At 37.5% G+C, this 25652-nt stretch overlaps 1 protein-coding gene across 1 annotated transcript in view; it reads left to right on the plus strand.

The window, feature by feature from the left end:
• KIAA0319 (KIAA0319 ortholog) overlaps positions 1-20564 on the plus strand; it is a 114866-nt gene extending 94302 nt beyond the window's left edge. Inside the window, exons 16-20 of the mRNA XM_044683521.1 lie at positions 175-317; positions 1554-1676; positions 5300-5390; positions 17817-17908; positions 20389-20564. Of these exons, the coding sequence (XP_044539456.1) occupies positions 175-317; positions 1554-1676; positions 5300-5390; positions 17817-17908; positions 20389-20564 (625 nt within the window). The remainder of the gene's footprint in view (positions 1-174; positions 318-1553; positions 1677-5299; positions 5391-17816; positions 17909-20388) is intronic.
• Positions 20565-25652: the final 5088 nt, after the last annotated feature.

Raw genomic sequence — 25652 nt, forward strand, 5'->3', positions numbered from 1 at the left:
CGAACCCAGAACCTGCTGTCTCTAGAATTAGCTGTCAGTCCTCTGAGGCACCTAAGCTCTCCCCCCCAAAAAATAAAACAAAACAAAACACGGTAACTTTCAAAGTCTCTAGTAAGTTCAAGGGAAAAAATGATTTGTCTGACAGTGAGAATGTTCTCCTTGTCTCCTGTATAGCACCGTGATCACATTCTATATGCAGGGCGGCCAGCCTCCCCGAGTCATCCAGGGTGCTAAGGTGGCCCAGACTTTGCGTGCTCAGCTCTTAAAGGAAAAGGAAGACTTCTTAATTTTTAAGGTCCTGAGAATAGACACAGAAGGTATGTCTTATATGTGGATGTTATTTTTCTTCCTTTTGGTGTCAAAGTTTCCAACCACAGACAACTCTTCAATAGGAAGAAGATGGTTGTAAGTAAAAGTTTATAAGATGTTAAGCACTGATTTTGCATCATATTCTTTGGCAAGTCTCTAAATAGCCTAACAAGTTGATACAAGACTAAGATCAGCCAAGCCTATATCTCTGAGGGAGGCTGGAACGGATCACTTACAATATATTGGTTTTTAAAGCTACCCCTGCAGAAAGTTATCATCAATAGTTTTATTTTTCATTAGGAGGGATAGTGGCAGATGCAAATAAACACAGCTGTCAGGAAATAAGATGACGTGTTTCGATGTCAACTGTACTTTATGCCATTAGAACTAAGAGCATTGTTGTAGTTCCCAGTTAAAGGTCTTATAGAATTTAGAAGAGTCTGAGTGATTTTTTACTTGCATTTAAAAAAAATTCATAGGTGCTCTCATGTGACTGCTTTCTAGGCACAAAATGGACTGAGATTTAATTTAATTCAATTCAGCAAATATTTATTAAGCACTAATTATGTTTGTAGACACTGTGCTATGTGTAAAGGAAGCAATAACAAAAATGAAACTATCCTTGCCTTTAAGGAACTTACCTTCTACTGGCGTATGCATTTCTAGCTATATTGCTATGTGTATCATCAGTAAATGTCTTAACCAAACTCCAAGACAAGTAACATTCCTTGCATCACCTTGTTCTTTGAATATAGTACATAGTATGAGAAGATAGCATTTGGTACTGGGGGAGCAACAGGACACACTAATACTACCTTTATTTATTTAAAATTTTTATTTTGAATATTTTCCCCTGATACTACTTTTAATTATACACTTCCATTTTTTTCTGACATATAAACCCATGTGTGAGCTTTTCAGTAGTAATGTTTAACAACCTTTCTCTGTTGTTTGATAAAATATAAGCTCCATCAAGGCAGAGACTTCCATTTTTGGCACTGTATACTCAGCACCTAGTAGAGTGCCTAGCACATGATAGGTGCTTAATAGACATATTTGTTAGTTGATTGTTCTCGGTTGAGATAGTTGAGTTAAGGGCATACCTTCAACATCACAGGCCATGCTAGAAATATATCAAATGAATAAGTATTTAAGAGCCACTGTAGCAGGGTGCTAAAACAGTAAAATAGGAGGCTTTTTGCCCTTGAGGGACTCAAGATCTATTTCTCTCATTCTGCCTGCAGTTTGCCATTTGGAATGTTCTGGCCATGGCCACTGTGATCCCATTACGAAGAGCTGCATCTGCTACCAGTTGTGGATGGAAAACCTGATCCAGCGCTATCTCAGTGATGGAGAAAGCAACTGTGGTAAGTTCAGATGGAGGAGCTTTGAGGCCAATAGTTACAAAGATAGTTCTGCGCTACTCTTGGGAAATAGTCTTCTGGATTTGCAAATGAAGTCATCTCTTTCCCCAACCTGAAGTAAAGTGAGAAAACAACCCTCTGAATCCAGTTAGAACTTTCTAATACACCCCATTGGTTTGAAAAGTACTTCCTGGGGCTTGCTTTGTTTCTAAAACACATTGAGCTCACTTACATCTTGCCACTGCTGACAGATATCTTGATGCAGTTTCTGAACTGTTGTCCCCCAGGACTTGTGGCACTGGGACCTTAAACATAATTTGCTTCTAAGATCTAAATGGAAAAACCCAAATGCCCAAGATCATCACTGATCCCTCCCATTCCACCTTCCCCAAGACAGTTCTCCCTGGGGATTGTTCTGGAACCCAGTCTTTTAGTCTCCTGTCTCCTACTCTAGCCTTGGGACAAGAAAAGAAGTCCCTGAAAGAGAGTGTTGGGGGTTTGGGGGAAGTGAATGCAAAAGGACAATCACATTCCTTTTGTTGATCTGCCAGCACTAATCAGGGCTCTAAGGGAAATGAAGCTTGCTACTGAGAGTGAAGTGGAGGTGTTCATTGGAGGCACAAAATGGGCTGAAAAGAGAATGGCTTCAAGTTTTAGCAGACAATCTGACCTGAATATTGAGTGATATCTGGCCTTTTAATGGATATGTAGTGCAGTTGAAAGGACACTAGTCAGACACTTTGGAACGTACTTCTAGCTCTGCCGTTTACTAACTTTATGACCTAAAACGAAATACTTCCTCTCTCTGAGTCTCAGCTTCTTCATCTGTAAAATGGATATATGATGATCCCTGCCTTGACTATCTGTACCATATTCCCATTTACACCCTCAAAATGCCTTTTATTGGACAGGGGATGATGTAGGGATTAAAAATGAATGGTCTGACTAAAATGTATGGAAATTATAAATAATAATGGTGGCCATCAATTCAAAGTATTATTGCTCAAAGTCGAAATGACCTTTAATAGCTTTTATTTACAAAAGAGGTGGAAAAAGTGAAAGTAGAGAAATACAAAGGGGTAGAGAAGACATTAGACTATCTAACTAAATATTGCTCTGGTGCTTCACTCAACCAGGATTTGTTGACCTTCAACTGGAATTAAACTCTCTCCAGAAGACAGGAAGGGAAAGCCAGCTATCCACTCACCAAGTTCTCTCCAAGACACAGGTCAAGATGATGACTGAGGCCAGTTTTATTCCTTGAACCAACCTTCTTCTTGAAGCTGACTTCCTTCTTGAAGTCCAACTCCTTCTTGAAGTCAATTTTACCAGTCCCAGAAATTCAGGGCCTTTTATAGTGGCTTCTTGTCCCTTCCCCTATTCACGAGGGCCAATCACAGCTTCCAAATTGCCCAGTACTGCCCAGGGGGGGCAGTGTCTTGGGATCCACTTCTCACCTTCTGGAGGTGTGAATTCTCATCAAAATGGGTTCAGTTTCCTGTCTGATTGAGTTTCTGAGTGTGTGAGAATTCACTAAGTAGTTTGAGAGCTCCTCACCTAGTTCAAGCTTGTGTTGATTCAATAAAAAGGTAGACAAGGAGAAGTAATCCTGTCTTCACAATCTAGTGAGGTACTAAGAAGGGGTACTTAAGTTATTGTTAACCAAAGTGTTAATTCCAACTAGGCAAAGAGAATTAAAGGATTCCCTTTTTACAAGTGTAAACTCAGAATAGACAAAGAGGACCAACAATTTCCTTTCACAGAGGGGGTGGGAAATATGGGTTGGATTTAAAGTCTCTTTTAGAATTCCTAATCATACTAATATTTTGTGTTGTTGTGAAATGTTGAGTCTCTTCCTCTCTCTCATTTTTGCTAATAGTCAGATATTTACTTTGGCAGAAAAGATGCCATCACAGGTTACTGTTATTTCCATGAAATAACTCCCCTTGGTTTTATGGGTGACTCATTTAAACAGGCAACTTCAAAAGTGAGCCATTGCCTTAGTTTAGATTGACCCAACCTGCCAGTCTAACAGAATGATCTTAGCTGAGTTGCATGCTAGGATCAGAATGAGAAGTCAGTTTATACTACCAAACCCAGCAGTGAATGATGCACAGCAGAGCAGACCAGTGGGCCAGGAAGGAAATGAACTTAAATTGGGCAAATTTATACCTCAGAAAGTAAATTTGGGGATCAGATAGAAATAGATGGGCAGGAGGCAGCTGGGTGGCTCAGTGGATTGAGAGCCAGACCTAGAGACATGAGATCCTAGGTTCAAATCTGACCTCAGACACTCCCTAGCTGTGTGACCCTGGGCAAATCACTTGACCCCCATTGCCTAGCCTTTACCACTCTTCTGTCTTGGAGCTAATACACAGTATTGACTCCAAGATGGAAGGTAAGGGTTTAAAAAAGAAAAGAAAAGAAAAGAAATAAATGGGCATAATGGGCAGCAGCTCAAACTGATTCATAAAGTTGATTGTTTATTTTTCAGGTAAGCATTTATTTACACCTTGATAATCAGCAAGATACACATCAGGGTCTGATTTATTGTTTCTTGGATTGTCTAGACCAGTGGTTCCCAAACTTTTTTGGCCTAGCTCCCCTTTCCAGAAAAAATATTACTTAGTGCCCCCTGTCACATACTATCACCACCCCCTTACAGTTATTCACCGCCCCCAAATGCACCTATGGCCATCACTGCCCCCCTGGATCGCTGCAGCACCCTGGGGGGGGGTGCCCACTTTGGGAATCACTGGTCTAGACAAAAGAAAGTAATGCTTAAAGTACTAGTAAGGTAGATTAAATTTAAAAATATGATCTGCATTTCTGGGAAGCTCACAGTTAAACATTTACCAGCATATCATGGGGTTAGAGTGGATGAGATAAAGGAAAGAAATTGGTATTTTTAATTCCCAAATTGTATTCCTATATGCTAAAAATATTAAGACTGTCAAGAGGAAGGTGAGTTGAATTCGTTTCTTGTGCAGTGAAGGCAGAACATGTTTGGGCCTTTGGGGTTCCTCTATATAGTTTCTTTATGCTGGGAGCTTACTCCCTAAAGGAAACTGTGGATGATGTGCACGGATGTGGAAGGAAGGTGAATGGGGTAGATTCTAATCTGTTGTCTGGCTTGATGTTAAGTGTACCATGTTATAGATAGACAAGAAAACCACATTTTTCTTTCAGCTAGACCCAACAGTTTCTGTTGGACCCCAAGGCCTTATCTCAACTGTATGTAAATGTTTCTAGACAAGATAACTTTGACATTTTTTATGGTTTTGGTATGGGTATTCTCTGTGAGATACATGGTGATATAACCTATCAGTAGGGGCTCAGGTCTTAAGGAATCACTGCTGAATTTTAGTCATTCTGGAGTCCTCTGTTCTGCTTGGCACAAGAAACCTTAGCATATGGACAGAGCAGCTTGTGTGACCTCGAGTTCTCCTCAGATCTGTATGCCACCTTGTTGATGGTCCTTTATGTGTCAGGCAAGATGGCATTAGTAGCACAAGTCTTGTACTTGTAGAGCTTTAAAAATATTTTTAAATATTTATGAAGTGTAAAATAGCATACATTAAGTGGTTCTGCAAATTCCAAAAAATCTTGGTTTTCTTGTGTTCCAGAATGGAGTATTTTCTACGTGACCCTGCTGGCTTTGACTCTGATCATAATAATGGTGATTTTCACTTGGCTTTGCATCTGCTGCTGCAAGAGGTACCTGGCTGGTTGATTTTAAATAAATAAAAGACCTATTGAATGTGAGATGACAAGCCTAGAGGGTTCTGCTTGGAACTTGTAAGCTTCTAAACTGCTTGAGAAAGGAGACATGATAAAATACTTTATAAACTACACCCTTTAAGGTGTCATAATGAATTAATCCTACCTCCCACACACATAAAAGTGTCCTTACAAAGACTATGCAGCTTACAGGAGGCTAGCTAAGTTACTCTGGATCAGGGGTATTTAACCTGAGGTCCATAAATTATATTTTACAAAACATCTTTAAAACTATTTCAGTATAATTGCTTTCCTTTGTATTTTTAGAGAACTACTCTGAGAATTTGTCAGTAGCTTTTACCAGAGTCCCAAATGAGTCCATAACACCAAAAATAAGAACATTTATTCTAGATCAAATCCTATTTTCTCTTATTTGTTGTCTCTCCTTACTGCCTTCCCCAATCCTCCCACTTCCCTTGACACTGTTTAAGCCTATATTAACTAAAATATTCTGTAGGGTAGTGTGCTAGAGATCATTATGGCTTGAAAGTTTTGATTGTTTTTATTGCATCTGATAAAAATCTGGTTTAACATTAACTCTTTGAATAAAGTTAAAGTTTTAATAGAGATCCCTCAGACAAGGAAAAACCATGTTTAATGTTTTCTTTTACCTTTTGTCCTCTTCTCTGGAGCTGCTGCTGCCTGGGAAGCTCCTGAGGTTGTCATGACAGCAGGCTAATTTCAGAATTCTTTGCCAGGCCTATTGTGAGGAGAATCTTCACAAGAAGACTCTAAATGCCCGGAGAACAGAGAATGTGTGGCATCTGCCCATATGAAACATTCTAAGTGTTTATGCCTAAAATGAAAGGCTTTTCTTTGATGAAATTTTTTTTTTTTAAATTGTGCTGCTACAAAGGTGGCAGCAAAACAAGTGTGGAACCAGTCTATATCATACCACTATATAATTTTGAGCCAAATTATGACTAGGCTTTTCTACTTTCTGAAACAAAACCGGTACAAGAAGATCAGAACAGAGTCACTCAGCCAAGGGCTCAATACAAGTCAAGTGCTCCCTGAGCTGGATCCCACAAACACCTGCTGAGATGGTTGCCATGTTATGGATTGTTTTGAAAATGCTTCGACTCTGTGTTGTACATGTTGATCAGAAAAAAATGAAGTTAGTGTTTTGTTCTTATAGTAGGAAGCAACATGATATGAAAGTGTGCTTTGTTCCTATTTAGCTTAAATTTTGCATGGTTTAAATGTGAATTTTTAAGAGAATTCCCTAAAATATGGGAAGAGCCAAATGAAGCAATTCATTTGGTGTGTAGCTTCTGAAAAAGAATAACTGTGGCCAGTTAAGCTTATTGATTAACTATAATTCTTCTCCTAGAACTGTCTTCCCAATTCCTTCCTGTTCTTTAATTACTGCAATGGACATTTATTAGGAGACTCTTATGGGCTAAGCTCTCAAAAGCATACTATAGTCTCCCCATCAAGGAGCTTATAATCTAGTAGAAATAAAACAGGTACATAAAACACTAGAATAGACATTAGAATATGTTTATATACATAGAGGGTATATGTTCTATTGAGAGCAAAGACCTTGTCTGAATTGATTTTGTACCTCCCTCAATATCTAACCAATCAAAGTAGATGAATGATAAATGGTAGTAGAATGAATAGATGGATGGATGGATTGACAAAAATGCTATTTAATTCATTGTACTGAACTTAATAAGAATTTATTTAAGTACCTAGTTGTTAAATGACATCAGGTATACATAGATTCTTTAAAAATATTCGGTCCTTGCTCTTAAGGTGCTTAAGTTCTACTTAGTGGTGGAAGGGATGTAACACGTATAAAAATAAGTATAACACAAAGAAGAATATGATGGGAACAAAGGAGAGATCCAGATAATATGCTCCAGGAATGTCTGAGGAAGGAGAGATGACTTTTGGGTGAGTAGATCAGAGAGGTCTTCAAAGAGAGAAGGTGATGACTCAGTTAAGACTTAAAGGAGATAAAGATTCTGAGGCAGAGATGAGGAGAGTTTTTCATTAGTGACTTAGATAAAAGCATAGAGGACATGCTTATCAAATTTGCAAATGACAAAAGCTACAAAGAATAATGTGCTAGATGACAGATTCAGATTCCAGAAAGATCTTGACAGGTTAGAATATTAGGCTGAATCTTATGAGATGAAATTTAATAATAACAGATGTAAAGTCTTTGAGTTTAAAAAAATCTACTTCACAAGTATAATGATGGGAGAAGTGTGGCTAAACAGTGATTTTTTTTTAAACTTCCATCATAGAATCAATACTAAGTATCGATTCCAAGACAGAAGAGAGGTAAGGGCTAGGCAGTGGGGGTTAAGTGACCTGCTCAGGGTCACACAGGTAAGAAGTACCTGAGGTCAAATTTGAACTCAGGACCTCCTGTCTCCAAGCCTGGCAATCTGTGCACTGAGCCACTTATCTGTCCCAGACAGTGATTTCTCTCTCTTTTTTTTTAATAAAACTATTAAGTAACTAAAAGTTTATTATGGGGGCATCTAGGTGGCTCAGTGGATTGAGAGCCAGGCCTAGAGATGGGAGGTCCTAGGTTCAAATCTGGCCTCAGACACTTCCCAGCTGTGTGACTCTGGGCAAGTCACTTAACCCCCATTGCCTAGCCCATACCACTCTTCTGCCTTGGAATCAATATTGATTCCAAGATGGAAGGTAAGGGTTTTTTTTTAAAAAAAAGTTTATTATGAGTGAACAATATAAGATCCAAAAAAGCTGATGCAATCTTAGACTCAACTAAGAAAAGCATAATGTGTAGATTTAGCAAACATCTGACTTGTTTAATAGGCAGAGAGAGATGGCAAAGCAACACTAGTTTAGAATAGAAACATTTGTAAAATATTACAAAAAATGATGAAAAATTTTGAGCAGTACTATTTCAGAAAACAAAGATGAGCAATGGAAGGTAAATCCGTTTTTAAGAAACCATGGAAAGGGATCCAATTAATCAAAATCATTCCTAGGGTATTTAAGGCCAAAAAAAAAAATTGGATAGAGGTGGATAACAAATAGAAAGAAATGGAAAAGATCTTCAAGGATTACTATAACACTGTTTTCACTATCAAGGATAGTAGAACCATTACATTAGAACTGTGATATATCAGTCCTGGATGTGTTTAGAGGGAAATGTAGATATGATACTGAAGAGAAAAAAGATGGGAAAAGAGATAGAATTGGATCTAGTGTATATAGAGGAAAGCCGTGCTGTAGACAGTATAGTTGTGAGGGGATTGATGATTTGGTATTTACAGTTCCTGAAGGAAAAGAAAATACAAAGGTGTTGAAAAAATTAACCAAAGAAACAACTACTGACCTACATGTCTACTCTCCCATCTATGCAAAATCTTTATGAAATCGGGGGCAGCTGGGTAGCTCAGTGGATTGAGAGCCAGGCCTAGAGATGGGAGGTCCTAGGTTCAAATCTGGCCTCAGACACTTCCTAGCTGTGTGACCCTGGGCAAGTCACTTGACCCCCATTGCCTACCCTTACCACTCTTCTGCCTTGAAGCCAATACACAGTATTGACTCCAAGATGGAAGGTAAGGGTTTAAAAAAAAAAATCTTTATGAAATCATATATCCTTAATTCTAGTGTATCCTTCATGAGGGTGTTAGGCGAGAATAATAAGAATGTCATAAGTGATATTCTACAACATACCACACCTTTCATATTTCATAATTTAATGAAAGATATAGAGAATACAAAATTTCACTGTTTCATATTGGTTGGTTATTAAAAAGTATTTGATTTGATAGAATAAAAGTGTCTTAAAAGCTTTTTTCCAACAAGGTATTTCCAACATATCCATGAAGATCATTCCAAATTTCTTGAAAGAAAAAGATACAAGAACAGATATAATAATACTATTATATCTGTTATATATAATAATATTATATCTGTTATTATAAAACTGTTCATTCCCAATCAAAGAGTGGGCTGAGACTGAAATGGATTGTTAAAACTTTCCTTTTTAGAAGGATAGAGGGGTACAAATTTATATTTAAATTAACTGTACTATATAAATACAAGATAATATTTTTATTATTAACCCCAATTTTCCCATGGAAACAAAGGCTCATCTTTTCAAAAATATTTTTCTTTATTTTATTGCAGCATCAAATTTATACATGTTTTCCATGGTTACATGATTCATGTTCTCCCCCTCCCCTGCCCTGTCCCACAGTTGACAAGCAGTTCCACTGGATTATACATGTATTATCAAGCAAAACATATTTCTATATTATTCATTTTTATAATAGAGTAATCTTTCAAAACCAAAACTCCAAATCATACCCATATAAACAAGTGATAAATGCTTTATTCTGCCTTCTGACAACAGTTATTTCTCTAGAGGTAGATAGCATTCTTTTTCTTAAGTCCCTCAGAATTGTTCTGGATCATCATATTACTGTTAGTAACAAAATCTATCACGTTTGATCATCCCACAGTGTTTCAATTACTGTGTATAATGTTCTCTTGGTTCTGCTTATTTCACTCTGCATCCATTCATATAGGTCTTTTCAGTTCTTTTTGAAATTATCCAGTTCATCATTCCTTATAGCACAATAGTCACCACCACATACCACAATTCATTCAACCATTCCCTAATTTTTTTTGCCACCACAAAAAGTGCAGCTATAAATATTTTTGTACAAACATCCTTTTCCATTTAAAAAAATCTCTTTTGGGATACAAACCTAGTCGTGGTATTGCTGGACCGAAAGGCATGCATCCTTTTAAAGACCTTTGGGCATAATTCCAAATTGCCAAAGGCTCATCTTTAAAAAGTTTTTTTTCAGTTATCAAAACTTAATTTTCTCTCTCCTATGTCCTAAAATACATAATTATAATGATAGAGTATAATTTCTAATCTTAAAAGAAAAACAAAACTCATGTAACAAATTACCAGTCAAGCAAAACAAATTCCTACATTAGTCATGTCCAAATATGTGTGTCTCTGGTATTGATTCTAAGACAAAAGGTAAGAGTTGGGGGGGGGGGAAGAACAGAAAATATCTGTAAAATATTATTGTTACTTGTGTAATTGGGAATAAAATATTAAATTAAGCATACCTCCCCCAACCCAAGTATATATGTCTCATTCTACATATTACCTCAACACCTCTCTGTCATGAGCAGGCTTTGTTCTTCATCAGTGGCCCTCTGGTGTCATGGTTGATCATTTTATTGATCAGAATCTGTAAGTGTTTCAGAATTATTGGTTTTTATCATACTGGTGCTTTAATATAGGTTGCTCTCCTAGCTCATTTCATTCTGTATAAGTGCATACAGGTCTTTCCAGGTGTCTCTGAAGTCATCCCTTTATTTTTTTTTATGGCACAATATTATTTCTATACCATTTTTTAGCCTTCCCCCAATTGAAGCACCCCTTGGTTTCTAGTTCTTTGCCACTATAAAAAGTGCTGTGATAAAAACATAGACATATACATAATACATGTTCTTACATGAAGTATCTTTCTTTCATGCTTTGATCTATTTAAGATATAGACTCAGTAGTGGTATTGTTTAGTAATTTTAGGACATAGCTGCCTCAATTTGCATTTTTCTGATTATTAGTAATTAGCCCAATTTTTTTAATATGGCTACAAATGATTTGGATTTCTTCTCTTGAGAATGTCTTGTTCTTAACCTTTGACCATTTATCAATAGAAGAACATCTCCTACACCTATGAATCAGTTTTGAATATATCATAGAAGGGAAATCTTTATCAGAGAAACTTGCTGCACATAATTTTTTTTCTTCCAGTTAACTATTTCCCATTTAACCTTAGCTACTTTGGATTTGTTTATGAAAAACTTTAATTTGATGTAGTCAAAATTTCCCATTTTATTTTCTGTGATCCTTTGATCATGGACTTTTCCTCTATCTATAGATCTGTAAGGTAATTTCTTCTTTGTTTCTTTAATTTGTTTAAGATGTGACTTGACTGGTTAAACTAGCCAGTGGATTTGGATTTTGCAAGGTAGGAAAGAGAGCGTGGACATTTTATTCCCTTCACAGGGGCTTATCAGAAGAGGGGCAGTCCCAGAGCTCCTGATAGTGGATTTTTCAAATGATGCCAGTGTTCCCACTGGGCTGATTATCACTAGGGGTGAGGGCCTGGACCTTCTGTCCAAGGCTTAGACTTTTGGTTTAAGACTCGTGCCCTGCTCAGAGATCTTTTGTATCTAAGACATGTATCTGTTTGAAGCTTATCTCATAATATGATGTGAGGTTCTGCTCTGAAGCTAATTTCTGCTACACTCTATCTCAGTAGTTTTTGTGATAATGAGTCCTTGGTTTATCAAGCACTAGATTTGTTTACTTTTATATGTTGTGTATCTAATTTGTTCCATGGACTGACCTATTTTTTTAGCCATTATCAAATCGTTTTTTGATGATTATTGCTTTGTAATATTGTTTTGAGATCTGGTACAATTAGACCCCCTACTCCTCCCCTTCCCCCCCAGCATTTCCTTTGAGATTCTTGACTTTTCATTCTTCTGACTGACTTTCATTATTGCTTTTGCAAGATGTATAAAGTAATCCTTTGTACTTTGAGATAGCATTGAATAAGTCAATTATTTTATGTAGGATTATATTTTTATTAAGTTGGCTCAGCCTATTCATGAGCAGTGAATATTTCTCCAGTTACTTGGGTCTCTTGTTGTTTTCATAAGTGTTTAGTTATATTCATATAATTCCTATGTATATCTTGTATACTCTCAAGTATTTTATACATTCCAAAGTTGTCTTAAGTGGATTTTCTTTCTCTTCCTGGTAAGTTTTATTGTTAAAATATGCAGAACTACTAATGACTTATTGAATTTATTTTATATTTTGCTTTAGTTATTTGTTTCAGTTGAATTTTTAATTAACTTCTAGGATTGAATAAGTATAGTCATATTTCCAAAAAGGAAAAAATTATGTCTCAATTTCTTTTTCTTATTATCATTTTTAAATCTACAAGTTAGATCTAGGATTATGTTAAATAGTAGTGGTGACCAGACATTCTTGCTTTATCCCCTCATTTTATTGGAAAGGCTTCTGTTGTTGTTTAGCTATTTTCAGTTGAGTCTGATTCTTCATGACCCTATTTGAGGTATTTTTGACAAAGAAACTAATGGTTTGTCATTTTCTTCTCTAATTCATTTGACAGAGGAGGAAGCTGAGGCAAACAGGATTAAGTGACTTGCTCTGGGTCACATGACTAATAAGTTTTTTTTTTTTTTTTTTTTTTTTTTTTTTTTAAATTTTAAACCCTTAACTTCTGTGCATTGACTTATAGGTGGAAGATTGGTAAGGGTAGGCAATGGGGGTCAAGTGACTTGCCCAGGGTCACACAGCTGGGAAGTGTCTGAGGCCGGATTTGAACCTAGGACCTCCCGTCTCTAGGCCTGGCTCTCAATCCACTGAGCTACCCAGCTGCCCCCGACTAATAAGTTTTTGAGGCTGGGTTTTAACTCAGATCTTCTGGATGCTGGCCTGGCATTTTATCCACTGTGCCACCTCACTGCCCTTTATCTTTGGTACCTTTCAGCAAAATTTAGTTTCCCTCTTTTAATTAAGTCTGTTTTTGCTATTGCTTTGTCTAAAATCATAATTATAATCCCTCTTTTTTAATTCAACTGAAGAATAATAAATTTTGCTGCAGTCCTTATTTTTAACTCTGTCTGATGAACCTTTATGTTTCAAATGTTTTTCTTGCCAATAACATATCGTTGGGTTTTATTTTATAATCTATTCTGTTCTTTCAATTTATGGATGAGTGTATCTCATTCACAGTTACAGCTGTTGACTGTATTATTTCCCTTCACCCTATTCTCATATATCTTTTCTTTTCTTCTCTCTTTATCATATCTGTTAATTCTCTTTCTAGGCTATTCTTTAGTGCTCCTTTTCTTTTCCTCTATCATCTTAATGTCATTTGTAATACTTCAAATATTTCAAATATAAAACCTTTGAAGCTTATTTCTTCTAGAAATTCTAGTTGATCTTCAAAGATTTTCTTGTAGGCATCTTGGGGTTTTTATCATCTGGGTTTCTGGCTTGGGAATTCCTGGCAACAAAATGTTCTTTGTTTACTCATTCTTGGAGATTGGGGTGATCACGCTCAGGCCTTGCTCCTCATCTAGGGCCTAAGTCTCAGATCCCCCTCCTCTGGGGATCAGAATCAGAGAGACCTTGTTGGGATTCTGTTCCTTGCCTGGAGAACAAGTATCATATTGCAAGTGACTGTGTTAAAAGTCTTTTCTTTACCCTGGGGGTGGATTTGAAGGCCTTTCCACCTTGCAATAATAAAAAATAATAGAGACTGAGAGTAAAAGGAGAAGTAATACTTTAATTAAGGCCATCTTGGTAAAATAAAGAAAACCAGAAACCCACTGAATCATGGAAAATGTAGTTTCAAAGTCCCCCAAATGTCCACAGGAAATCTGTCACATATCTAAGTATTCCAAGGCTCTAATGAGCCTCAAATACCTCTCAATGGAACCCCCAAAATTCCAAATAACACAACCTAAAGGTATCAGGATCCTAGTGATAGAGTTGTGCCTGTGTGTGCTGGTTGAGGGACCTGAGTCATGTAATTGTAGGTCTTTGAGCTATACTTTTTCCTTCAACTTAGTCATCTTATTTGGTCTCAAAAGACCCATCTTTTTAATACCAACATTTTACTGGTATTGCTGTATAGACATGAAATATAACAATCTCTGAAAAATTTAAAAATGTCACTGAAAACTAATATCAGAACAGAAAGATGCCTTGTCCAATGAAGGACTTTAAAGATGTCAGAGAAAGGGGGTCAGGTAGATGGAGGAAGGAGGGGGGAGAGAGAGAGAGAAAAAGAGAAAGAGAAGGAGGGAAGGAGAAGGGGAGGGAAAGGGAAAGAAAAAAGGAGAGAGAGAGGAAGGGAGGATAGGGAAAGAGTGAGAGAAGGAGGGAGAGAAAGAGAGAGGGAGAGGGAGAGTAAAAGGGAGAGGGAGAGAGAGAGGCAGGCAGGCCTTTGGACAAGTGTTCTTTAACAAGTACATTTTAAAAATGTTTTTTCAGATAATGTAGGAAACTTCATAAATTTATCAAACACTAGGCTAAGTAAGTTTATTTGCTTTGTATGTTATGTACCTAATCTCTTCAGTTAACTGGCCTATCTATTTTAAAACCAATATCTAATTGTTTTGATGATTACTGCTTTGTAGTGTAATTTGAGACTTGGAACCACTAGGTCCTCTTCCATCCCACTTTTTTTCCCTATGATTTTCCTTGAGGTTTTTGACCTTATGCCAGATGTATTTTATTATTATTCTAGCTCTATACAATAGTTTTTTGGCAGTTTGCTTGGTATGGCACTGATAAATAAATTGATTTAGGGAATTTTGTATTTTTGTTTTATTCTACCCCATTAGGAATGAATATATCTCCAATTATTTAGGTCAGTCTTTATTTTCATAAAGTATTTGATAGTTGTATTCCTATAAGCTCCTGTCTTTTGGTAGGTAGACTTACTCAATATCGTATTGTTATTTTAAATGGAAAATGAAATTTCTCTGGCTCTTCCTAGTGGATTATATTTATAATCCAGCTATAATGGCCTATTTTGTGTTCTTCATACATGTTGTTACATCTCTTGTCCTCCATGCCTGGCATACTCTTTCTGCCCTCTTCACCTCCAATTCTTATAATCTCTGGTTTCCTTCAAGGTTACATGTAAATACCACCCACCTTCTTTCTGCAGGAGGTCTTTCCCCAGCCTCCCACATACCTCCCAGATGCCTTATTCTCCAAGATTACCTAGTAACTAATTTGAATGTATCTTAAATATACACTTTTTCTCCCTTATAAGAACATCGGCTTCTTGGGAGCAGAAACTTTTATTTTAGGCTTTGTATTCTTAGCACTTAGCACAGTGCATGGCACAGAAAGACACTTTTAAAAATGTGTATTGAATGATTAATTCCAAACCTCCAAGGTCTTTCTCCAGAATTCTGTCTTTATATATCTTACATGCCATTAATCTACTTTATTTAGTGGGTTGAGGGAAGAAAGTCATCCAGGGAATTTTTTGAAAAGAAGTCTCACAAAATTTTAACTTCCTCTCACTTTAATCTTGATTCCACTAATATCCCCCAAAATCTTGCTTTCTTTACTTAATTATATCCTCCCCCTCCAACTTTTCTCTGTCGGTTAGAACTAACTAATCAATTAGTACTAACTAACCAATGTTTTGGGGTAGAACCCAAAACATGATGAAGTCTCTTTTATGCTGAAAATATATTCCTTTGACTTAGATATCCCAATTCATTCTACCATCTAATTCTCTCCGACCTGGGGCTACATTTCTCAAATAAGTGAGCTATATTCAATATTTCTTTACTGTTTCTTCATTAAATCCCTGAAATCTGTTTTCCATCCTCACCTTCACTCTGAAGCTGCATTCTTGGGACCTCAGTGACCACCAAATTCATGGCTTTCTCTGAGTCTTTATTCCCCTTGCCCAGTTAATTTCATTTGATTGGTGTGGTGTGGCTGCCTATCCTACTAAGTGGTCTCTCTAAAAAATGTTACGTCTTTGTGTTTGTTTTCCATGATTGATGTCCATGCTATTTCTAAAAATGATATGAGAGACGGATGTCATGTAGTGTGAAGAGTGCTGATTCTTGTAGCCAAGAAAGACTGTTGTATGAACTTGGGCAAATGATTGAACCTATTAGATTCCCTAGTATTACCAAGTCTCCCCATCCTTAGGTAGCAAGACTATGGACTTACTCATCTAACTTAAACAATATATTGTCATCCTGGTTTCCAGTTCTCTATCTCCTTTTAAACTAGGCAGCATGATCCTGGCCTTTCTCATCCAGCCAGTCAGCTTCTTGTACTGTACCTGACTAGTTCTGAAGTCCAGAGAATCCTTGTGAATGTATTCTTGGTGCCCTGTGAAGTTGTTAAAAATAAATCAATAATTCTCTAAGAGACTTTGCACCACCAATGAGATATCTTACTCTGGCAGCCACATTATAATTACCTCTCTTCTCTCCCTACTATACACAATGCAGTCAAGTAATAATGCACAGTTTAGCAATTCAGTTAATCAATAGCTTTATCACATTTTCAGGTTTCAGAAACAAAGTAAACCCTTAAATAGACTAAAGTAGATGCCCACCACGCCTTGAGGGAAATAACAGGATGAAAGAGAACATAGAGGAGAGAGAGGAAGGCAAATGCAGGGCTTTCTTCAGCCTAGATTCTAGAAGCACACAAGCCCTACTCTCACATAATAGGTCATAAATCCTCTGCCTCACTGCCCTAAAATTAGGGGTGCTGGCTGCTGCTGACTCCCTAAGTATTCCTCATGGTGGCAGTTCCTATGCTTCTAATTCCTAGGTTTCTTGCTCCTTTGATTCAAAAAGTGGAGGGGTCATCCATGAGGTCAAGGTTACCATATCTTAGTGCCCTGGACCAAGCCTCTACAACAACTCCTGCAACCTTTTTGGCTGTGAGAGCCATAAACACCTGCAGAAGGAGGAGGTGGAGGCAGAAGCTGGAATATGGGGTGGGGGCTGAAGGGCCCCCTGGAGCACATCCTGGGGCTCTGCCTGGACTGGCTGGTCTGGAGATGGAGCCAGATTTGGCTCAAGAGCCATACGTTGCCGACCCCTGCTCTAGAATCTGCCCTTCCCCTGAGGCCTGTCCAAAGGTTCATTACATAGATAAATGTGAGATATTAAAATATGGGAGTTACATTTTAAAGGTAAGACATCTTAAAGTCTAGCCACATATTTTGAAGTAGCCTTACCTTAGAGAGTTTACCTTTCTGGGAGCCATGATGGTGGAGTAAACCAGAAAATTTTACTTTCATCATAACTGACTCATAGAGGGAAAAATAAGTCTACTCATTGGGGCATACAATTCTATCTTACCCTACAGAGAAGTAGAAGGGGAATAAGACAAGGGAAGAAGGAGGTAATTGAAGGGAGGGGAAGTGGGGGGGGGGTGACAAAAAGCAAAATACTGGTGAGGAGGAACAGAGTTAAAGGGAATAGAGCAGGATATAAAGGGGATAATATGATGAAAGGCAATACACAGTTAATAATCGTAATGCTGAATGTGAATGGGATGAACTCACCCATAAAATGGGAGCGGATAGCAGAGTGGTTTAAAAAACAGAATTCTACTATATATTGTTTACAAGAAACACATTTGAGGCAAGGTGACACACACAGATTAAAGGTAAAAGGCTGGAGCAAAATTTATTATGCATCATCTAAAGTAAAAAAAGCAGGAGTAGCAATCATGATACCAGAGAGTTTACCTTTCTGAGAATCTGATTTGTGCTTATTATTTTTTTCTTTCAGACAGAAAAGGACTAAAATAAGAAAAAAAACAAAATACACCATCCTGGATAATATTGATGACCAAGAAAGAGTGGAGCTAAGACCTAAATTTGGTAAGACATTTAGCAAGATGATTTTATGCTATCAACAAATGATTTAATTCAGACATTTATCCTAGAGTTCTCTTGGGTGAAATTGAGAGCAACAGATCCCTGTCAGGAGACTTAGATGATGTCAGTTCTATCAATGACTCATTGTGTGACACTGCCAGAATTATGCCCCTTTGAGCATCTGGAGAGAATCACAGTTGACATTATTCAAGCCTAGTGGGAAAAAGGAAATTAAGATCTTTGTAAAATTTAATTAAGAGTTGGTGAAAGACTATGAGAATATTTGGGGAGAAAATACTAAACAAATTTTTGTGGAGATCTGCATTGTATGGAATTTCTCAGAACAAATCATAAACATAAACAAAATATAAGAAAAAGAAGATCATTTTTCCTTGAATACTAGACCACAGAAGTAAATGCAGTTCAAAACATTCATTTTTCATGAATTTGGGACTCGATGGATGAGTGCAAGTGCCAGGAATGTCAGGGCCCCATGCCCCAAATTAACCCTTTGTTAATGCCTCTCATTTTTCCCTGAGTTGTCATGTTCCCCAGGCCCAGACTCAAGTTGAACTCAAGATGTGCTGTGAGCTTAGCAAAACAACAGTCCTTTGCATTGGAACACTAAGGGTGAACTTTGGTGATGCCAATCTCTTACTCTCAGAACCACTGAACCAGCTGAAACCAACCAGCCTGAATGGTCCCTGAGTGTGAATAAACTCAAACTTACACCTTCAGGAACCACATCCAAGTCATGAAGCCCTGATGAGAATAGACTCTTTGAAGTTGGGCAAACTCTGTCTTGAGCATTGTTAGAGCCATACCACACCTTTTTGTTCTTTGTCTTTTCACAACTACAATGCATCAAGGCTTCACCTTAAATTGCCTTGAGCTTGGTCCTAAACCAAATCCCAACATAGCTATGATGCCTAGCTTTCCCTTCTCCAGGGAAATAAGGAAGCCTTTTATTTATAATCTTTTATGGACTGTTACTTTATTTTCTAGAGGGAGGTAATATTCTGGCACACTCCTATCTAATTCCGAATACCTTTTCCTCATTGTCGTCCATGCCTATTATATGGTAGAGCAAATGTTGGACTTGAAGACAGAAGCCCTGGATTCAAATCCTGACTAGCATTTACTCTGTAACTTTGGGTACTTCATGAATCTCAACTTTCTGATCTGTAAAATGAATTATATTAAAATGAATTCCAAGGTCCCTTCCAATCCTTAAAATATTATGAATCATGTCAGTGCTTTAGAATGAACAAATACACTTGAAAAAATCATACTAAGTCCTTGTCAGTAGTTATTATTCATGTAAATCTAGAAGTAAGGATTTGTTTCTTCATGGTACGTTTAAACCCAGGCAGCTTACTTTTATTTTAAAATCATCCCATACCTGTTTTGGGGCAGCTAGGTAGTGTAGTAGATAGAGTGCTGGGCTCAGAGTCAGGAAAACTCCTCTTCCTGAGTTCAAATCTGATCTCAGACACTAATTAGCTTTGTGAACCTGGGCAAACCACATAACCCCTTTGCCTCAGTTTCCTCATCTTTAAAATGAGCTGGAGAAGGAAATGGCAAACCACTCTGGTATTTTTTCCAAGAAAACCCCAAAAGGTGTTAACCTAAAGTCAGACATGATGGAAAAAAAACTGAACAAATCTGATTGTATCCCCAGCACTGAATAAAGTGCTTTATACATAAGTTTTATCAGTCCATCCATTCTCCCATTCCAAAGTAGTCATTTATGCCTCTTCTTTAATTCTCATGTCCTGTCACTAGGTCTGTTCTTCCTTCACAATGTCTTTTGCATCTGTTTCTTTCCACTCTAGTTCAATCTCATCACCTTATACCTGAGCTATTGCAATAGTCTCTTTTTTCAAAAAACCTTTTTGGAACCCAGGATTTCCTATCTTCAGCCCTGACTCTATCCACTAAATCTACTTAGCTGACCCACGATAGTCTCTTAATTGATCTCCATAACTCTAGGCTTTCCCACTTATATTTCTTGCTCCCCCAACCCCTATACACTATGACCAGATAAATCTTCTAAAACATTCCGTCAATTACCAAATCTTCAGTAATTCTCTGCTGCCCACAGATTAAAATTCAAACTTCTTAGCTTGGCACGGAAGGTTGCCTATGACCAACTTATCCATCTTTATCTGAAACTTCTCCTATACACAAAATTTCACCTCAAGAACCCTGCAGTACACCTAGAATCATAGCATTTTAAAGTTGAAAGCACACTGTCCAAGTAGAAATTACATTATCCAATTATCTTACACACTAGAAATCACATTGTTCAATCCCCTCATTTTACAAATTATATTAAAACTGAGTAAAATACACTGTTTTGGTATTAAGGTATTTATTTTTAACCTGAAAATAATGCCCAAAGTTTCTTTACTTCAAATGACAGAGAACTAAGGGTAAAATATAGAATTTCTGCCCCAATACTTTTGTTTGCTCCTCTTTAGGAATTAAACATCGAAGCGTAGACCAGAACTCCAGTCTGATGGTATCGGAGTCGGAATTTGAAAGTGATCAAGATACGATCTTTAGCCGAGAGAGTGGAATGGAGAATTCAAAGAACTCTGTGTTTGGATCCATCAAAAATGGAATTACTTTCAGCTATTGCTCCAAGGACAGATAGTTAAGTTGTTTTCAAGTGGGAGGAAATACTGAGTAGCCACAGAAGGAATGAGTTGAGACTTCTACCTTTTTTTTTTTTCAAAATCAAAATCTTCTTATAGAATAAGGAACAGAGAAAAGTTTGTCCATCATAATTCAGAGGTGGTTAGAACAGAAAAAAAGATACTAGCACATTACCTTCTCCTACATTGTGCTAAGTATATAGTCCCATGTTTTAAAGATGTCTTGGCTGGGGACTTTGACACCAAAAATCACTACTTAGCTTGATCATTAATGTAAAGAAGGATAACATTAAGCTTTAAGTTACATACGATTTGTGCTTTACATTTAGTTTTCCATCATTAAAAGAAGCTCTGTATAAAGCTGGTACAATAGTGTTTTAAGGCTTTATATAAAACAGCCCATATTTAAATAAAGCTTAACATGTGATTACGGGCTCCATCTTCAGAAGTAGAGCTTTTTTAAGTTAAGTAAAAACAAGGATTGTAAAGCAGATTTTCCCTCCCCAATTTGCCAATATGGTCTCAGGGTAGCACACACTAGATTTGATTGTTATGCCAAAAGCAGGCTGAGACACTCCCCTCTCTGAGAACTTCCAGGCCCTAGGTGGAAGCAACATCCCTCCTTACCCAACCATTTATGTTTTTATGTGCCCCTAAATTATTTTTGAGGTCTGGTTAACAATAGAAATAAGGCAAATGCTACTGAGTAGAGATGAGGAATGGGAAGGGAGATGGAATTTAAGGTATTGCTGATTGGAAACTAGAATGTCGCAATCCAGAGAGAAAGGGGTATAGCTGTTTTAGATCTTGAGACAATTTCTGTTATTCATTCCCTATATAATTTCTCCAATTTAACTGAGCCATTTAAAAAATCATCTCAAAAAAGCTGCAGTTGCTCTAATCAAAAATATAATCCTAAGTGTATTTCTGAAGTAGGTTTTAAAAGACCAACAACCCCAAACATTTTTCGTTAGCCTATACCACTCTAAAATGTTTAAATATACTTTGAAATTGAGAGAGTAGAACTATGTCTTTTCTGAGTTTTCTTTTAGAGAATTTGGTGGCTTACTGGAGGTAGAAGAAATGATCAGGCTCTCTTGTCCAGTTTCCTCACCATTTAGCACCAAATTTTCTTAAATGGCTTATTTTGTGGTAAGTCAATGAACTCCCTAACACAAATGGTTTTAGAAGTGGAGTTATTTTGGAAGGAGGGATCAGATTATAGGACTATTGACTTAGATCTGGAAGAGACTTAGGATACTGTCTAGTCCAATTCCTTCATTTTACAGATGAAAAAACTAGATGCAGGGAGGTTAAGTGATTTAAGATTACAGGATGAAGAGAGAAAAACAGACGAGCAAAGTGGAGGGAAGGGTCTTTTTTTTTTTTTTTTTTGCCTGCTTAGGCTTATGTATCATCTCCATTTTCTGGACATTCTAGTAATGAGTTTACAGTTTTCACAGGACTTAATGTTACAGTTTTACAATTTTGGGAAATCTCATATCTATAAGATGGATTAGCAAGCAAGTATGTGGCTGGAAAGGGCCTTGTAGATTATTTCATGTGAACAATTTGGCTTTTTAATGTAAAGAAAAACATCTCTAACAATTAAGAGTTATCCAAAAGGGAAATGGGTTGCTTTGGGATCCTCTTTGTTTGGAGGTATTCGAACAAAGACAGATATCATTTGTTGGGTATACTGTAGGAACTTTTGCTAAGATATGGATGAATTGGATTAGATAACCTCAGAGACCCCTTCCAATACTAGGATTATGGGATTGTGGACTTGGTTATCTAATGATGTGCTTTAAAAATTCATACAAAAGGGCACCTAGGTAGCCCAGTGGATAGAGAGCCAGGTCTGGAGTTGGGAGAACCTGGATTCAGATATTTCTTAACTGTGTGACCCAGGTAAGTCACTTAACCCCTGATGCCTAGCCTTTACCACAATTCTGCCTTAGAATCAGAATTAGAAATTAATACTTGGTATTGATTTTAAAATAAAGTATGGATTTAAGAAAAAAAAATCACACAAAACACCTTTCTGAGAGCCATAACTAAAATTTCTTTGGGAATAGGGGAAAAGGGAAAAATCACCACAAATAATTTGATCCTTGCCAACACCTACTTATATTGGATTTAATTGTATTAAATCAAGTTGACGGAATCACTGTTCTGTTTTCACATAATTACCCACACTGAAGACAAATTGTTAGGGTTGTCCCAGTTAGTATTTTTTTAAAAGAAAACGAGGCTAGAGGGTTGGGCTGCTCACAAATGAAAACCATTTTGTAGCCTCGAGCATGCCTTCATCGTAAGGGGCATTGTATTAAATAACTCTCCACTGTACCACGTGGGAAGGACTGGTCCTGCCTTGTGTTAATGAAAGCATAAATGCAGTAGTTAGACTACGAGAGTTCAAGAGAGAAAATGTCATAACAGCAGGCAGATGAGAAAAATAGGGCAGCATCTTCTCTTTCTAATATTCATGTGAACAGACTGTTTCTTAATTGCTTTATTTTGCTATTGAATGGGAGAGTAATAATAAGGCTGTAATTGAAAACACAAGTCCCCAATTGCACATCTGCTTTTCAGAAAAATTGCCAATTAAAAATCAGGCAGGATCTGATGGAGCATGTGCTGCTTCAGTCGCTTGGACTAATGCTGACCCCTAAAGTAGGCGGGTAAAGCTAGATTCAAATTAATTCAATAAACATTTATTAAGTACTTACCATGTCCAAGGCCCTGTGCTAAGCTCTGGGGATATAAAAGCAAAGTGTGAACATGTTGGTCCCCTGCCCTTTTGCTTATCTCTACTAGAGGATATAAAAAAGTAAAAAAAAAAAAAACAAGGTAAGATATTTGGGGATATATACACCTGGCATAAAAATAGTGGATCAATAGGCTATTGTGAATGTGGGTCAGTAGGATACAAAGAATGCTCTGTTACTATTTATGCTCATTTCTACGATTTAAGAAGGATGATTATTGGGTTTGGAAGGAGATTCTGAGCAGCTTACAAATCTGCTTGCTACTAAGCCGCCATCTTGGCACCCAAGATGACTATTGGGAATTGGTAGAAAAGGTCTGCTTGGAAATTTCATGGGATAATCTGGAAATCCTATTCCCAAGATTGAATTAAAAAGGCATTAACTGAGAGACATTAACTAAGAGGCTAAGGTAGTTATGGTAGACAATGAAGCCTCTCTCTTGCTGGAGGCTCTTTCCTTCTTTGCCACTCTTTCTTCCTTGTGCTCCTATTCCCTTCTTTGACATCATCTCTGATCTTAACTGTATCTGCTCCCTCTTTTTCTCCCTTCATTCTGCCTCTACTCCCCTCCTCCCCCCAATTTCTTTTATGTCTTTCCTTCTCAGGTATCCAATTTAGCCACCTTATTCCATCCTGGGAACCAAAAAAGTACCACACGAATGGTCAGATAGCAAGGAACTTAACCACTCTACTGCCAATGTGTTAATGTGTCTATGTTGGTCCACAGAACAGCAATCAAAATGGTAATTCCTCTCTAAATATGAAGTGGAATGATATGTTGGGTATTTTTTGTCCTTGTGTCATTTACCCTAGTTTACATTGGCCATTAAGAATCTTTGGAAGATAAAGACCTAAGATTTTGGATAAATACTCTGGGATGGTAGGGATTATGCACTGAACCGAACTCATAGAAGAGTGGACTTGGGGTTCTCTTATGAAAATCTTAGTTGCAAATCTAGATGTAACAAAGGAAGAATCAATTTTCCATTGTGTCTTTATGCTGATCATAGCCCCCTCCCATGGCGGGGAGTTTTGCATGTACTGAAGGCTGAAACAACCCTGATGTATAAAAACAGAGATGTGGGAAAGGGTTATTAACCAATATGCCAATGATGTTGCCTCGGCAGACAGAGCCCAGGAAGCACCCTTTCCCTTGAATGTGAACATGTTATTAAGGAGTTTGTCCCAGGAATATTTGTAGGAAAAATGTGTTATTTATTTTATGCACTGACATTGTACTGCATCATTTCTAAAACATTATCCAATGTATGTGCTCATCTTAATAAAACTGTTTTCCTCATGTAACCCTGGTCGTTCTTCTGAAGGGCTACTAAGGCTTTAGTAGAAAGGACAGCTAAGATGTCTTATCTGGAAAGGGCTGGTGATTAAGAAAGACTAGATTACTTAAAAGACTTAGGAGTTACAGCCAAATCAATGAAACTTACTCCATAGGGAGAAAACTCCATTCTTTATCTTACCCAAATCAAGAGAAAAGGTATTCACTCTGTTTAGTATGAAAGCATGAATTTCTAAAATGGAGGTAAAATCAAAAATCATTTATGACATTAACTACTAGGTTCAGCTTTCTCTAGTAGTTGCTACCACACACAGGAAGTAGTGGGTTTCCCCCTTCTTGGAAGTCTTCAGCTAAAGGCTGTCTGTCTGACCACTTGCTGGGTATTCTGCATGAGATAGGGTAGACTTGTGGTCCCTTCCAACTCTGAGATGACTATAAAAAACTACAACCAACAGGATCGGATACCATCTCCAAAAAACTACCATATTGGTCTAAGCTAGTGGTTCCCAAACTTTTTTGGCCTACTGCCCCCTTTCCAGAAAAAAATATTACTTAGTGCCCCCTGTCACATACTATCACTGCCCCCTTATAGTTATTCACCGCCTCCAAATGCACCTGTGGCCATCACCGCTCCCCTGGATTGCTGCAGCACCCACCAGGGAGCGATGGTGCCCACTTTGGGAATCACTGGCTCTAAGCAGACATTTCTCCTCCAAATGTGGTTTCAGTAGACTTGATTAAGATCTTAAGCAAAGTCCATTATTACACTTTCATTATGAAATTCATAGATTAAAGCTTTCCTGGTCAGCCCCAAAATGGGAGAGACAGTGGCAAGAGCTCTCCCACCCACCTGCACACAGGCTGGAAGAGTCAGGCTAGACACCCAGTGTTATTTATTGCAGGCTTTGACCATTAAGAAAAACAGACTGCAACTGCATCCTTGCCCTGAGGTCTTCTAGGGATAAGGATCTCCCTTTAAAGCCTATCCAATTTTCCTTTCTCCTCACTGATGAAGCTGGA

Source organism: Gracilinanus agilis, chromosome 1 (assembly GCF_016433145.1).
Source record: "Gracilinanus agilis isolate LMUSP501 chromosome 1, AgileGrace, whole genome shotgun sequence".
NCBI lineage: Eukaryota > Metazoa > Chordata > Mammalia > Didelphimorphia > Didelphidae > Gracilinanus > Gracilinanus agilis.